At 51.7% G+C, this 16,148-nt stretch overlaps 2 protein-coding genes across 9 annotated transcripts in view; one reads left to right on the forward strand and one right to left on the reverse strand.

Moving 5' to 3' along the window:
* Positions 1–13,995, forward strand: part of PTPN1 (protein tyrosine phosphatase non-receptor type 1) — a 66,148-nt gene extending 52,153 nt beyond the window's left edge. For all 5 annotated transcript variants that reach the window (XM_078057300.1, XM_078057299.1, XM_078057303.1 and 2 more), the window contains 5 exons: positions 3,483–3,620; positions 6,715–6,924; positions 7,329–7,490; positions 7,854–8,077; positions 10,494–13,995. In XM_078057300.1, the coding sequence (XP_077913426.1) occupies positions 3,483–3,620; positions 6,715–6,924; positions 7,329–7,490; positions 7,854–8,077; positions 10,494–10,680 (921 nt within the window). In that variant the 3' untranslated portion in view covers positions 10,681–13,995. The remainder of the gene's footprint in view (positions 1–3,482; positions 3,621–6,714; positions 6,925–7,328; positions 7,491–7,853; positions 8,078–10,493) is intronic.
* A 1,202-nt stretch (positions 13,996–15,197) lies between these two features.
* RIPOR3 (RIPOR family member 3) overlaps positions 15,198–16,148 on the reverse strand; it is a 72,307-nt gene continuing 71,356 nt past the window's right edge. For all 4 annotated transcript variants that reach the window (XM_036064654.2, XM_078057297.1, XM_078057298.1 and 1 more), the window contains one exon: positions 15,198–16,094. In XM_036064654.2, the coding sequence (XP_035920547.1) occupies positions 15,991–16,094 (104 nt within the window). In that variant the 3' untranslated portion in view covers positions 15,198–15,990. The remainder of the gene's footprint in view (positions 16,095–16,148) is intronic.

Here is a 16,148-nt window from a genome sequence, read left to right on the forward strand (position 1 = left end):
CTCTTGGTTGTCTCCCATCCAAGGCTGACTGTAAATGGACAGCTTTTCCCCTTGGCCATTTAAAAAAAAAAAAGGAAACCTGGCTAGTTGGTTTTCATGTAGTTTACCGTGATCATGTGACAGGAGTCTCTGTTTTCCTGTGTAACTACTCTTCCTGCTCAGGGGTCATTCAGGCATGCACACTGGCGTGGAAAGCAGCGAGTGGTTTGAGATTCTTAAAGTTTCTTGGGATCAACAATTTCAATTTGGCATCACCATTGTCATCCCCATTAGAGCTGACTGGGGAAGATTCTAAGAAGTCGCAGTGTCTTATTTGCTCAGCTGATCTAATTCAAACTATGCATACAGCCCGCGGTAAGAACCAGCTTGCAGAGCGTTTCCATGCGATGCATATTTGTTTTCTGGTTTCCTTCCTTCTCTGAATAGTATAGGATGTGCCCCTCTTATTTTTGGCAGACCTGCCTGTTACCCTTTTGGGACCGTGTGCTTCCTGGAAAACAGTGGTGCAGAAAATGATTATGTGTGTTAGACGGGGCTCATCCAAGTAGCCCAAGTTCTTGTGGGTTCGAGTTAAAGATTGAGTTGAGACATGTCCGTGAAGAGCGTGTTTGTGTGTAAGGACGGGGGTTGTTGTTTAGGCAGGGGAAATAAACAAACAAGGCGATGTTTAACCAGAAACATCGGCTGTATCTCTCTCCCAAACCCCTGACTGACGGTGCTGTTTGACGTCAGTACTTTTGTGCACGGTGAGCCTCTGGATTTGTGTCGCGGGAACGTCAGGGTTCACCCATTTGCTTAGTCAGCTCTCTGGTTCATCGTTCCTTGGGAAAGCCAAATCCTGCATCGCAGGGTCACCCCAGGTGACATTCGTGGATTTTTCTGAGGATTGCCTCGCTGTTTTGGAAGGCCCCAAGGCCTCTCTCTCGCACCCAGCTTCGAGGTGGGAAGGGCGGCTGTGGCAGACACCCAGCACGTCGGCACCGCTGTTTGCTGCTGACCCAGGATGTGGCACAATTTGAATTCTGGTGAAGAACTGCTTTCTAATTAAATAAATCTCCTTCTCAGGGTGGGATGGATCAGTTTAATAGAACAGCAGCAAGTAGTGCTCTTGAGCTTAGTTTTGTTGTATTTTGTATGTTAAAACAGAAATGTCTACAGGAAATGACAGCAAGCAGAGCACGGCATGTTCCTGTGGATGCCTGAGAGCTCTTGAAAATAAATACTGCTGGAGTGACACTTAGTGGGCGCCAGAGTTGCGCGCTAGTGGAGTTCCAGAGTCTTGGTCTTTACCCAGATCACGGAGACTTACTGGGCTTTGTATTCGGTTTTGAAAGTGAGTGTTCGCTGTGTGGAGGTGTGATGTCAAAGACTCCACTTCCCTGCCCGTGAGACCCGAAAGCACGGGCCTCTTTGGTAGCGCCCGGCCGTCCTGCGTTTCTGCTGCTCTGCTCGTGGCGTTGGGGGCACGTTCCAACGCACGTGCCGTGGAACCCACCAGCGCAGTCTCTCTGCCTCTGGGGTCTTCAGGAATTGCACGGGTCTGATTACTGGAAGTGTGGGAAGAAGTGCATCCTTGAAGCCTCTACTCAAGTCCCCCTTCCAGCTGCCCCAGCCCCTTTGGCTCAGGAGGGGACCTCGCCACGTCACTGATGCTTTTGGGTCCCGAGTGGCAGAATTGCTTTGTTGCTGACAGATTGGTCCTGTTCCAGGGGTTCATCTTTGGCAGCTCCTCATCGGTGTGAGGAGGAGATGTGGGTGAAACTGGCCCAGTCTTTCAGACAGGCCCGGTCCAGGCCCTGCTGGCCTTCTGTTTCAGGACCATGACGTCTCCTGCTATGTTGGCATCCCAGTCTGGTGTTTCTTGGTTTGTTTCTTCTTTTTCTCTTGTTTTTTGGGCAGCGTGCAGCTTCATTAGGGCAGGACTAGCGGGCCGTCCTGATTCTGTCTTCACTCTGCTCAGGAGCCTCCTGGTTCTTCACTGCCCAGGTGACACCAGGTTCTGGGCCTGCCGCCAGAGTCGCCGTGGTCTGGTCTTCCCTTGGCCCTGCTCCCTGCTGCTCCTCTGAGACTGGCTTCTGGGCAGTCACTGGGAAATCCTCGTCATCCCTCCGAGCACGCCTCTGTCAGAGGCCACATCTTTTTTTTTTTTCTTAAGGTTTTATTTATTTGAGAGAGAGAGAGCACGCGGTGAGGGAGAGCAGAGGGAGAGGGAGAAGCAGACTCCCCACTGAGCAGGGAGCCTGATGCGTGGGGCTCGATCCCAGGACCCTGGGATCATGACAGAGGCCACTCCTTCCATAGGGTTTTCTCTGATCGCTTGCCTGTAACCTCAGCCGGCCTGGGACCTTTGCCTCTTCTGGATTCCCACAGCACATCCATAGCGTTTACTGCCGTTACGCCCCCTTGTCACTGATCTGCGCCAACAGTCTCTTCTAACAGACAGAGGCTGGCTGGGCCTGGAGGGGCTCCCTCCACCTACTGTGGCATTTCAGGCAGCTTGTCCTGTGCCTCAGAGGGGGTGCTGGTGGGCCAGTGCGTGTTCAGTTGCAGTGGGCTTGAATTTATACCAGTTCCCAAAGAGCTAGTTTGATAATTTCATGTGATGGAAATCATAATGTCTTTGGGGTTCCCTCTGTCTAGGCACATTGACCCTCTGGCTCGTAGACCTTACAGCTTAGCCCCCATCTACCTGCTGTTTTGGTCCAAAATGTTCATCATCAAACAGAAAGGTCTGGTATAGAAACTTGACTCAAAGTATGCCACTAAATTTGAGTCAAATTTTCTTTCTTAAACTCTAAGTGAAACCAAATCTTTGGGAGTTTGCTTGCTTTGAAGAAAAAGTTAATGAGCTGTATTTAAATGAAGACCATCAAATAGTTCCTGAAGTCATTAAACTAGAAAATCAAAAGGATTTTTTGGGACTGAGCCAAACCGGAATGAAAGGGTGGGATGGGGCAGCAGGTGACCCCAAGCCTTGGAGGAGCCCCTCTCCACGCCTTCTCTAAACATTCAGTTACAGCCCTTCAGCCTGTTCATAGTGTCCCACAGTCTCTTCTAGACTGGGTTCTGTTCCCCTGGGGTAAGGGGTCTGTATTGTGCCAACAGCACTGATCCGGTTCTTGGTAATCTTTGAAATGGCTACACAAAGTAGTCTGTGAGAGACTAAAGCTTTGGTACAGTCTGGCTTCACCTCGTAGATGGTCCAGAAGGGCCAGACCCCTGAAGCACCTCCTTGTGTGGGGAGCACCAGGGAACAGCTATGTTTGGAGGTCTGAGCCCTCTCTGCCCAACTAGCCCTGGGTCTTAACCCCCTCCCCCCATCTCCCCAAGAGGCAGGTAGGTTATGCTGATGGTGACTTCCAAGGTCAGAAAACGCCTGGTTTTCCTTTGGATTGTCCTGAAGCTCATGGAAGGTACTCCATTCCTCTCTTCGTGGGGAAAACAGTCCTTTGCTTATGATAATTCATCATTTTCTCTCCTAGTTAAAATGTGCGCAGTACTGGCCACAAAAAGAAGAAAAAGAAATGATCTTTGAAGACACAAATTTGAAATTAACCTTGATCTCTGAAGATATTAAGTCGTATTACACAGTACGGCAGCTAGAATTGGAAAACCTTACAGTGAGTATGACATGTACTTCGTCCTTCCCACGGCTGCTGCTTGAGAGGTCTTTCTACTTGGGTGATATTACCTAAAGCCAGTTCTTCTGAGTTTTGTACACTCTGAGCAAGATGTGGTCTTAGCCCTGTGGAAGGCAGAGCTTACCCACTTATATACCAGGGGAGCTCGGGGCCGGGGCGGGGCGCGGTGTCCAGGGGTGTCCTCCGTTCCCTCCTCCACAGAACTCCCTCCCTGAACTGTAACACTGGTTCATCACGGTTTCTAGGGAAAAGGGACTTTCTCACCTAAAACTTCGCTCTGTTCCTGTCTTCGCAACTACAGAGGGACTGAAGTGGTGGCCGCAGGTTACATAGCAGCCGCTGCCTCTTTTCTTGTCCACGGTCTCTCTAGCTTGAAGTGAGGGCAGAAGGGCCCTTCTGGGACTGACTCCCAAGGTCATGGTCTGTATACGTTTTCTGAGTGAGGTCTTGGGCTTACTTGTCATGGGAAGAACTTCTAACACCAGCTGCTAGCTCTCATTGGAAGATGGCCTTGGAACAGGTCAAGGCACAGTGCTCTAAGAAGCAGTACCACGGAAGACCCTGCCCTTGGGGATTCGAAATAATTGACCAGGAGCCATCGCCCAGAGGACCCTGTGCCAGGGCCGGCAGCAGCAGGAGGGAGCTCCCGGCAGCTCCTGGGGACGGCGTTGGCCGTGGTGGTCGCCACTCCCTTCCGGCCCACTCCCTGGGCTGGATTCCTGGCCCCACCGTGTCAGACTGTCAGACTTTGGGGAGGGGCATCACATCTCACCGCGTCTCAGTTTCCTCTGCTTTCAGATGGGGCTTTTGTAAGGGTTCAGAAGGAATACAGCGAAATGTTAGAGCAACACCAGGCTCAGAGCACGTGCTGGGAAGGGTTAGCAGGTTCTGTGGGGTTGAAGTGACCGGATTATCCAGGGCAGTCCCCACCCAGACTGGAGGGACGGCGGGAGCAGTGCAGACTTGGGTGGGGGCTTGCTGGGGGGCTGCCCCTGAGTTCTGCTCACGTGTTAGTTTTCAGCTGACTGCTTTCCAGTCCACATGACTCCTGTTGTTGAATTCCTGACTGAAGTAAGATCTAGAACTTAGCGCCGGTTACCACAACGCAGAGGAAAGTAAGTCGCGTGGCTTTGCGTGGCTTTGCGTGGCTTTCTGTGGAATGTAGCGGTGCAGCTGAGCCCGCGCCGACTCTTCTCCGTGCGAGCGCTCTGCAGCCCGAGCCCGCGGCAGCCCCACACCCGGCCTCCGAGGCTGTGATTTATGGAGGGGCTTGACGGAGGATTTTCAGGAATAATGTTGGCCGCATGGTGGAATGTGCCTGGAGGATTATGTCATAGACGTTCTTTTTCATGCTTTTTAAAATTTTCAAGCCAGACATTAAGAGGGACTTCTGGTAAACTTTAAGAAAATTTCTCCCGCTTGTTGAGGGGAAATGGAATTCAGACGGAGCAGGAGGGGTTCATGCTGTTTGCATGGTGGAGCCCCTGCAGCAGCGTGGAGGTTTTGATGTTGGGAAGGTCTGTTTGCTCTAACAGACTGTGTTCTTAAAAATTCTTTTCTCAGAGGTGTCTCTCTTCAAGCAGAGATTTAGAACGAATTCCTTGAGAAAGAGGTGGGCAGCTGTGAGGGAGGGTGTCAACAGGAGATGATCTACACCTTTTTAATGATTAAAGAAGGAACTTGCTTTGGGTATATTTTCTTCTTACTCCATTTTAAAAATCTATTTTTAAGTGTTTTTCTTTCCCTGAAAAAGAGAAAGGGCATCTCTCATTTTAAGCCATACAAGGAGACCATTTTCTAGGGAGGAAGAAATGGCATTGCTCTGGGTGGTTCTATAAATGATCCTAATGTCATCTGCAGATTCTTCCAGTTCTGCAGAAGGGTACCCGTGTGTCAGAGCTGGTGCAGGGTGCCGTACGTGTATTCTTTGCTGATGTTAAGTCTTTGGTGTTTATCGTAGGCTCTTTCACAAGTTTTCATCACCCTGGGCCCAGGGAGGTTGTTAGAACTAAAGCTGTAAGCTCTGGGAGGGCAAGGGCAGTGTCTTTACCTTATGCTGCCAGGCGCGTTGGCTGGCACGTGGTAGGCACGTTGTGGACATTTTGCTAAGTGAAGGGAGGCATTGTTGGTAAGCAGGCCTCTGGACTCTTCATAGGTTCAGAGGAAGGAGCAGAGCTGGAAATGGCACCGGAGGCCATTCTTCATTCTGTTCCACTGGGAGCAGACGGGGCCAGGGGGAGAAGCAGTTGGGGACAAGGGCCAGGGCCCTCGTTTCAGAAGTTTCTGCAGCAGGCTCTGAACAGGGGCTCTGGAGTCAAGCAAACTTAGATTTTAACTCCTGTTTCCTCACTTCATGGAGGGTTGGCCTCTGAGCCTCAGTTTCCTAGTCGAGAAAATGGGAATATGGGAATACAGGCCTTGAGGGGTCGATGTGCGAATTCAGCGAGCTGCTGAGTCCCCAGCGCTGGGACGCCGCGGGGCCGGCGGGGCTGGCGTTGACGCCCGCCTCTTCAGCTGCCTGTCGAGCCGCACCTGACAGCTGCCAGTCTTTGGAGACTGAGTTGGTTTTTTCTCTGCAATGACAATCCTCTGAGACTTCCAGATAGTCTTGTAAAGCCCTGAGTTACCCAGAGCTGGTGCCACACGCATGCAGTTACGTGTTTTACTCTTCCATGGGAAACCTTACGGTGCTTTAGGACAGGATTGCCGTGGGCGGCCACGCAGCGTCATTGTGACTTGTGGGATGGGGAGAAATCACTTGTAACCATGAAGACAGCAGAGGGGATGGGGCACCGGAGGAGAGATGCGGGCGAGAACGTTTCCATGCTAAAGGAAGGGAAGTCGAGGCGGGAGCAGCCTCCGGGTCCAGTGTCGGGCACCCCAGTGCTTGGTATTTCTTGGCTGGGTGAGCAGACGGAAAGAAGTCTGAGAAGGGAAGCTGTTCTTCGAGTTAGTTGCGGGGTGGGGGGCGGGGGGTACACTTGGTGCTTACTTGGAAGCAGTGATTTCTGTACAGATGATTCTCTTAGAATCATCATGAGTTGTTGGGGTTTTTTTTCTTTCTTTTTTTCAGTCTCAAGAAACTCGAGAGATCTTACATTTCCACTATACCACGTGGCCTGACTTTGGAGTCCCTGAATCGCCAGCTTCATTCCTAAACTTTCTTTTTAAAGTTCGTGAGTCAGGGTCACTGAGCACGGAGCACGGCCCTGTCGTGGTGCACTGCAGTGCGGGCATCGGCAGGTCGGGGACCTTCTGTCTGGCTGACACCTGCCTCTTGCTGGTAAGGAGGCCCCGGGAGGAGAAGGGAGCCCATTTTAGCCCCCCCCCCACCCATGGCCTGCCCCCAGCTTCTCTGTCATTGTCTCTGCAGTAAATTAGCCAGGATCTTCCATTTTTAATACTTTTCCTCCTGTGAAAGTAGCTGTAAGCTAAGTAGCTTTGTTCAGAGGGATGTTCTTAAGTGGAATGTGGAATCAGGAAGACCCAAAGAGTTCCTTTCTCTTACTCTTTCCCCTGTGCTCTAGTGGTCCCGATTTTGCTGCATTTTCACACATTTGCTAGAGTTCTGCCTCCCCACTGTGATTTTTCCCTAGTAGAAACTGGAGGACTCTTCCAGAACATTAAAAATCACATTGTACTTGGGAGTTGGGGCTGGCTGAATGGTGTCTCCTCTCTGGCTTTCAGATGGACAAGAGGAAAGACCCTTCTTCTGTCGACATCAAGAAAGTTCTGTTAGAAATGAGGAAGTTTCGGATGGGACTGATCCAGACAGCAGACCAGCTCCGTTTCTCTTACCTAGCTGTGATCGAAGGTGCCAAATTCATCATGGGAGACTCTTCAGTGCAGGTAAGCCTTGCTTCTGCTTGCATCCAAGTGTGTTGATTTTGAATTTTTGTCTCTGAAGAAGGAGGCGGTCAGTTGTAAAAGTTCAAATAGTCTGTCATGTGTCAGAAGAAATAGCTATCCTTCATGACTAAATAGCTAGAAAGTTGTGATCCAGTTTCTGCCTTGGATGTGCTAATGTAGAGAACATTGATAGGGAGAATAGACTTGATTTTCAAAAGATTTCATCCTCCCAAGTATACGCATCTGTAGCCTCAGGAAGCAGAGAGAGCCCCTCACCTCTACTCACTTTAAAGGGGAGCAGATTTCCTGACAGATCAGCCCACTGTGAGTACTAAGGGGACTTTCTCTTGCTGCTTTCCCTAGGAGCAATGGAAGGAGCTCTCCCATGAGGACCTGGAGCCCCCACCCGAACACGTCCCCCCTCCTCCCCGGCCCCCCAAACGAATCCTGGAGCCACATAATGGGAAGTGCAAGGAATTCTTCCCCAACCACCAGTGGGTAAAGGACGAAACCGGGGAGGATAAAGAAGCCTGCTCCATCAAGGAAGAAACCAGAACCCCCTTAAATGTCCCTTGCAGCATGGAAAGGTAAGGCCAGGGGGGCCTGGCTTGGTGGTGAGGGGGACTGACCTTCTGATTCAGAAACACGTTAATACTGAAACCCTGAGGACACAGCCTCCTCTTGGCAAGCATTGCCTCTGTCTTTGGGGAATGGGACTCCTGGGCCATCACCACTCCTCCTACAGCCAGGGGCATCTGAGGCGGCCACAGCTTGCCCCCCCCCCCAAGGGACCTACTTCAGTGGGGTTCTAGCACCACCTTGTGGTGCCCATTGGAATCAGGGATTCATGTAACCGAGTCCCGCCAAGAGATGACTATGCCCTGCCCCTGGCTTCCAGCCAGTCCTGAAATGTGCTATCCAGGTTAGACCGTGTACTTTCAGCCCCTAGAATGGTACTTCTGGGAATTTAATCTTTTCGTGTAGTCTTGATTAACTTAATGCATGGCAAAGATTATTGAGCACATACTGGCGCATGTGAAATACTGAGTTCACTAGAACATGGCCTCTGGTCTGCATTCTAGACCATCTTGTTGGGACAGGGACAGTGGATTATGGATGGGAGCCTGTGGACAATAAGGAGATGGAAGTGCACACTGTGGTGGTCAGCCTTCGAGAAGAGATACTCTGCCTTCCCAGGGTGCTCAAGGAAGGCTGCCTGCATGAGGTGTGAAAGCATGAAGAATGAATGGGAGTGAGCCTGAGCTTAAGCCTGAGGAGACAGTGCCCTTGGTTCCTGCCTTCTGGATGAGTGCATGCTTTGACCCAGCATTTGTACACATCTAGAAATTTGGTTTGCAACAGTTTGCAAACGGGTGTCCAAAGAGATCTGTAGGTAGAGGTATTCATTGAGGCGTCATTTGGAATGGTGAAAAATTAGAGATGAGCCGGTTATATATCTAGGGATTAGGTAAATCATGCTTTCTTCCTACCTTGGGATATTTTGGAGCTGTTAAAGGACAGGATCGGGAATGCATTAATGTGGCTAGACAGTGAGATTGTAATACTCAAGAAAGCAGGTTATACATGGTGAGTGCCTGAGTGGTCCTCTGGCTACACTGATCATCAGAAGCTTACCTGGGCACCTTGCCAAATGCTGAGTGCCAGGCCCCAGTCCTGACCCATGCACTTAAGTCACCAGGGTCCTTCATGCAACTGGGTCCCTATCACAGCAACATCACATCTGGCTCTAGGGCTTGAGAGCGACTTGTCCAGTGGGGCCTCCCAGAGCACATGCCAGGTGACATGCTCAGCAGTAGCTCAGTGACAGTCCCCCAGGGAGACGCGCCTAGCTTCCCAGGGCCTCTGGTGATGTTCGCAGGGCGAGCCAGCGTGCTCCATCTGAGGGCCTGCCAAGAGTTGAGGGTGAGAGAGGTGAGAGCTGGTACGTGACTGGTGTCCAGTCCGTCATGTGTTCTGTTCTGTATTCGCTAAGACTGCGGTGGAGAGAGGGGTGCTTTGCAGTGTGTGTGCGAAGGTGGCGAGGAGGGGAGTGTGGATCGGGGAAGCTAAAAGCCAGAGAGTTCCAGGAAACAGTGGAGTTGTACCTCTGGACACCAGTGGGGGCCCACATGCATGCGGGCCTCAGCCCTGTAGCCTGGGCCTCATGGCGGGCTGCCAAAAAGCAGGTGCTTCGTGCCGCTTCCTCCTGTCTCCCGGGGGGTGGGGGGGTGCCTCAGGGTGGTCCTGCCCACCACACAAGGTGCTGCTGGGCTAGGAAGGCTGTGGAGCTGCATAGGAGAAGCAGGACATCCTGTGGTCAGGGCCTCTGAGGGAGGCAAGGGCAAGGGGGAGAGGGAAAGGCCTGGGGGAGGTGGCGGGGAGAGCAGGGGCCTCGGCCTCCTGAGACAGGCCTGGAGTGAGAACACAGTGCACATGGTCCCCGCGGGGGCGCTCTGGCCCGCCACCAGGAGGGCAGCCAGTCTACTGTACGCAGGAGGCCTGAGAAACGGCCCTGCTGGCGGGATCGGATTGATGCTGGGGCCTCGAGCCTGGGACAGGGCGGGCTGAGGGACAGACGGAATGCGTGATGTTCTCCCGTCAGCAGCAACAAAGGCTCCTGTGTAGGGGGCCTGGGGAGGGAGTGGTGGCATGTGGGCCACGCCATTGCCTTCCCTGATCTGAAGGGGAACATTCTCCAAGCAAACCCCAGGGCAAATTAGCACCTATCTTTACCCCAGCGCCTGTATTTCTCAGCGGAGTCTTACCGACCCTCCATCACCAGGGCATCCACGAGAGTCTCCAGAACCATACCCTGGCTGTGGGGGCCTCCTGGGTCTTGGGGCGGGGGGCGGTCTGACAAATGGGCTCCATGTCAGTGTCCGTACTGCCAAGGTCTGTTTACATGTGGCTCATTTTTTCCTGGAATTCCAACCATAGTAGTAGCGTCCTCGCCGTCGTTTTCCCCAGAATGAGTAACCCATCTCTGTCCCTCTCCTCCCTCAGCACGAGTCCAGACACTGAAGTCAGAAGGCGGGCTGTGGGGGCAGGTCCTGCCCAGGGGGAGCCTTCGCCACCCAAGGAGGAGCAGGACCAGGCGCTGACTCCCTGGAAGCCCTTCCTGGTCAACATGTGCATGGCCACGGTCCTCACGGCCGGCGCGTACCTCTGCTACAGGGTATGTTTTCACTGACGGACGTGCTGGCAAGACCGCGTGTACAGAAAGCACTGGCCGACAGCCCGGCGTTAGCGTTCAGTGCTGTGGAAGGATCTGAGCCAGTCTCAGAAGAAACAGAGCAAAGGTTTTTAAAGTCTGGAACTGTGAAGGGCTAACAAGAGAGAATTGAGGATTGATGCACTGGGGTTTTAAGGAGCCCTGTGGTCCCAAGACTATACGAGAGTCTAATCTCAGGGCCTTAACCTATTCAGGAGTAAGTAGAGAAAATGCCAAATATGTATCTCTCTCTCTCTATCTCTCTTTTTTTTTTTGTTATTGTTATTTGTTTTTGAAAAAAAATAATAGAATTACAACACATTGTTGTTTTTAACCTTTATAAAAAGCAGCTTTTATTATTTCTGGAAAAAAAAGACTAGGCACTTATGAAACTTTCTTGTACCCTTAGGTGGTGTCACCAGATACACAGTTTATATTTGATTTCCCAGGGAAAGATTCCCATGCTTTTACGAATGTAAACTCCTTTGGAGAAGAGGGTTTAAGGGTTTAGGGCGCGGTCTTGCTCAGTCGCTTCCTCTGCTGTGCGCACACTGAGCTTGGACGGTGCCTGTGAGCTTTCCCGTTTTTAGAAGAGAAACAACAAAAGGCCAGCTCTAGAAAACAAAGCCCGGCTTCTGCTTTTGCTCAGGGTGTCCCCACCGGTTTCCCATTGCTCATTTCTCCATTGGCCCCTTCTCCTTCCGGCTCTCTGGGTCAGGCCCCGCCCTCATCCCCCCACCTCCACAAATGGGGTTCCTCAAGGCCCCTGCCTCGGGGTCCGAGGTCACGGCAGGGTGGCCACCAGCTTCTCACCCTGCCATTGAGGTCCAGAAGGAACAATTTCCACTTTCTTCGGAATATAAATGCTGTTTCAGTAGAAATCCACACGTGAGAAGTGTGTTGCTGTTAAAGTGAGGGGAAGAGGGAGGATTAGCCTCAAAACTCTGGTCATGGAAATCACCTCACAGGACTTCTTAAAAATTTTTAAATATTTTCTCTCTTTCCAAGCGACCATCTTTGAGTATATCAGATGATTTAACAACATGTAAACAAGATTTTCCTTCGGGGTGATTTTTGGGGAGGGGGACTCTTGTAAAAGAGAAAGGAAACCCCCTTCGCTGGAGGCTGGAGGGGCTGGGGGCCGGAATGGGGGGGGTCGGGCTAGTGCGTGAGTCTGCGGCTCTGCGGTGGGGGGGCTGGGCTCATCTGAAAATGTTTGGTTTCATTCCAGTTCCTGTTCAGCAGCAGCACGTAGTCTGACCCACCCCACTGACTGCCTAGCAGGCATGTCGTGGTAGGGGAGGGTGGGGGGGGCCGAGGACAGCGTAGCCAGCTGTGACCTGGACGGACGTTTGTTCTGCACTAAAACCACCCGCCCTGGGCTGTTGGTTGTTACTCCTTTTGACTTTGTTGCCCCTCCCTTTCTTCGCGTACCAAATCCAGGACCCATTTTTTGAGGAGAGCAAAGGAGAGTCCGGTGCTGGTGGCCTGCGCAAGTCGCGAGGCTCGCCCTGCCGCACGCTCCCTCTTGGTGCGGCCCAGCACATCCCGGTGGGCAGCACACGGTGTCCGCCCCCTGGGCCTCCGCGGAGACTGTGCGGTGAGCCTCTCCGCTCCATGTTTATTTTTTTGTTCTTGTTGTTTTCCCCAAAGGCATCCATAGTGCACTAGCATTTTCTTAAACCAATAATGTATTAAAATTTTTGATGTCAGCCTTGCATCAAGGGCTTTATCAAAAAGTACAATAATAAACCCTCAGGTAGTGCTGGGAACGTAAGACTTTGCCATGAGCCTGCTGCGTCAGACCAGTACTAGGAAGGAGGACGGTTGTAAGCAGTCGTTATTTCGTGACATTGTGGGTAAGGTGAGCAGAGGTTTGGCATATGTTTATAGAACATGGAATGATATATACTGAACATTTGGATATTTAAGATACATGACGTGAGATTACTTTGTCCCAGTTACCCCCTCCCGGTTATCTGCTAGAACCTTGTTCTCAATCACTGCTTTCCCTGTGTGTATTAGAATGCATGTACGGTCGTCTTGTGTCCCCATCAAATACCACGTGCTTGAAATACTTCGCTCTCTGCTTATTAATGTGCCCCATGTACAAGTCCAGTCTACCTTTGCATGATCTGATCATTCCATGGCTGTGGTTCCTAAGACTTGCTAAAATCATCGCCATTCAGCAATGGAGTGATGTTTTCCAGTAAGAGATATTTGCCGAATTCCTGGCATGACACTCTGGTGACTTCCTGGTGAGACCCGGCCTGGCCTTGTCTAGCCGGGTCGCACTGTAACTCAGACATTCCAAGGGTATGGGAAGCCGCAGTCACACCTCACGCTCTGGACATTTAGGCAAGCAGGGTTCCCCACCCACCCACCCACCCAACACCTTGGGGATCAGCCTCCACGTTCAGAAGTTCACGCTCCTCTCAAGCAGACGGTGATTTGGAACCAAGGCAACTGTTGGAAACCACACGTCCTGAAGCAATCTGGGTGACAGTCCCTCGGAGTCCGCCTGCCGTCGTCCCGTTCCGGGGGCCTTGCTGAGAGCCACGTCTGCCCCCGCCCTTGAATCCTGGGGACTGATGGTGCTCACGACTCTTCCTGCAAGGGAACTTGAGACCTCCACATTAAGTGGCTTTTTTAACAAGAAAAAACAAAAAACAAGGCAGCTGTAGCTCACGAGCTGCTCTTTTGCCAGCATTTTCACATTTTGCCTTTCACGTGTTAGAAGCCCGTGCAGAGAAGTTCTGTGGTGGGAACGTTCGAGGCATCGCTCCGCAGAGCCGTGGTGAGGTGTGGATGAGGCTGAGGTGCCAGGCTGTAAGCATTTTTGAGTTGGGCTTGTTTGTTTGTTTTTTGAAGTCCTGTATATGTATGTAGTAGTTTGGGTGTGTATATATAGTAGCATTTCAAATGGATATACTGGCTTAACCTCGTATCCTTGGAACACAGATGGCCGTCCATCTTGTTACACGTATGTTAGAGAAGTAGCGAGCTGCTCTGCTATATGCCTTAAGCCAATATTTACTCATCAGGTCATTATTTTTTACAATGGCCATGGAATAAACCATTTTTACAAAAATAAAAACACACAAAAAAAGTGAGGTGTTTTGGTAGAATACCTTTTCAGGTGTGTGTCTACATGGATGCATGATGGGGGTGGGGGGCGCGTCTCAGGGTCTTCTGTGACCTCACAGAACTGTCAAACTGTACAGATCTCCAACTTGCCATATACATGATGGGTTTGCATTTTAGTTGCAACAATAAAATTTTTTTTCTAAAGAACATGGACTTGGGGTGCCTCCCATGCCTTTGTTCAATGGGCCTAAAGGACGGGTACCTCCTGTTTCTTGCCGCCGCCGCCGCCGCCGCCACCAAGAAGCAGGTGCTGTCGGTCAGGTGGCCAAGAGTTACTGCGGCCTCCCGGGGTTGTGCTTGCCTTTGAGCTAGGGGACCGTTCCCTTCCCGGTGAGTTTACTGACACTTCCGGCCTCAACCCAGCTTCTTGGACGACGACAGAACCCACCTGCTGAATGTCCAGGGCCCTGGGCGGCCTTAGCAAACCCCCTCAAGTTGCTCGGAGGACTGCTCAGAATGTGTCCCTAGCTGGCTGCCCATGAGACCCACGGTCACCACTTCTCAGTACCTCTGTCGAGCCACGCTGGACAGAGAAATGACGGGATAAAAAAAAGTCACCTAGTCTTCCTTCCTTGTACGCCGTTAATCTTCTCTAAAGTGATCGGTTGACTTTTTGCTCTGAAATAATTTCAGATTTATAAAATGTTGCAAAAATAGTACAAAAAATTCCCTTATATCCTCCAGGGTTGTATGACTGGCCGCTGGGCCTCCTGGCAGGATCCACGGAACTGGGGAGTAAACATGGGCTGTGGTCATGTGGCCACGGGACGGTGGTGTTACACCCACTGTCACTTCTTCGGTCTTGGTTTCAGATACAAAAATGGCATCTAAGCTTTCACGAAGAGGTGGAATGCCAGCGTGGGGGAAAAAAAATCGCTGAACTCGGAACTTCGGTGCCGAAATCAGATGAGGCCAAGGGCTAGACAAGGAGGGGCCGTGCTGCTTGGTATCTGTAGGAGTGGGCACTCGGGGGGCCTTCTGCCAGCACGGGGAGTGCCAAGGGCACTGAGGTGGCGGGGCCGCCCTCTGTTAGAGCCGCGTGTCGGGGAGCCCGCCTTCGGGCCGGGAGGGGCCGCTCTGTCCCTCCCCGGGAGGCTTGGGGATACAACCACTGCTCTCTACTTTTTTCAGGTAAAGGGAAACACCCATAAAAATCGTTTTAATCGAAATTTCAGAAAATCGAACTTAGGGACAGGGCAAATAAATACTAAGTTCAACCGAAAAGCACAGAATATATACAGGAAGTTTACACGAGAAGGTTTCAGTCACAGAGTCCCCAGTGCCTTTGTCAGGTGTCGCATTCATACCCCAGGCTGTCTCTCTACAGCTCCACACAAAAACAGTTTGGGGCGTGTTGGAGGTTTTTTTAATAGATTTAAATAGGAAATGAATTTTCTTTCTTTAAACATGTTCTTCAGTGAAATCTTTTTTCAAACCAGCTTATGACTTCCGAAGCAGTTTATTTAGTAGGCCTTGTGTTGACTTGCTTCAGAAGCTTCATTCCACGTTGATGAGTGAGGTCAGAGTGAACGCTCTTCCTGACATGACACGCAGGGTTTCTCGGCGGGGGGAATAAGGTCCGTGGTCAGCAGGCTCCGCGGTGGCATTTGGGCTACAGCTCGGGTTAAGAGCGCGAATCGTGAAACCCTGGCTGCGTGCCTTCCCACCGTCCCCAGCTTGCCGAGGGGACAGCTTGCTGCTGCCGACATGACCCACGGCGTCCTCCTCAGCAAGAGCAGTCAGCCCGCTTGCCAGTTCACTCCCAGTCCTTACGGAACCAGAACCCGCAGGGAGACCCCAAGTGCCGTGCGTTCCTCTTGGAGCTTTTCGCTGCAGGCCTCGTCCTGCCTGGCCGTGGCCCCTGGGTAGTGCAGCTGGCTGGGGAAGGGCCGATTCTCAGAAGCAAAAGCTGACCGTGTGATTGAAGTCCTACAGCCCTCAGTGCTGTGCAGCCCCTTCTGCTCTGGTACGAAAGGCCTTATCTGTGCCCCTGGCCTTTGTAACTGGTCTGGAGACGGAGCAGCTCGGGCCAGCTCACACTTGGGGCGGCACAGAGCGTTCCCCCACCCCAAACTCAGCCCCTATGTCAGGGCGGGGCAGAGCGAAGACAGAGGTGCCACATTGGAACTCATCGGCTGAGGCTTAAAATATCGTGATTTCAACATCTGCTTCCTGGCAAAAGGCCTCTTCTCTTTGTTCCAAGTAGAGTTTGTCCATCTTCTCAAAAGCTAAGCGTCCTTTCTCACCTGAAATATGAAGGTGATCTGTCACTGGATTGTCCCCCGCCTCGGTGTGCCTGC

Source organism: Halichoerus grypus, chromosome 10 (assembly GCF_964656455.1).
Source record: "Halichoerus grypus chromosome 10, mHalGry1.hap1.1, whole genome shotgun sequence".
Taxonomy (NCBI): Eukaryota; Metazoa; Chordata; class Mammalia; order Carnivora; family Phocidae; genus Halichoerus; species Halichoerus grypus.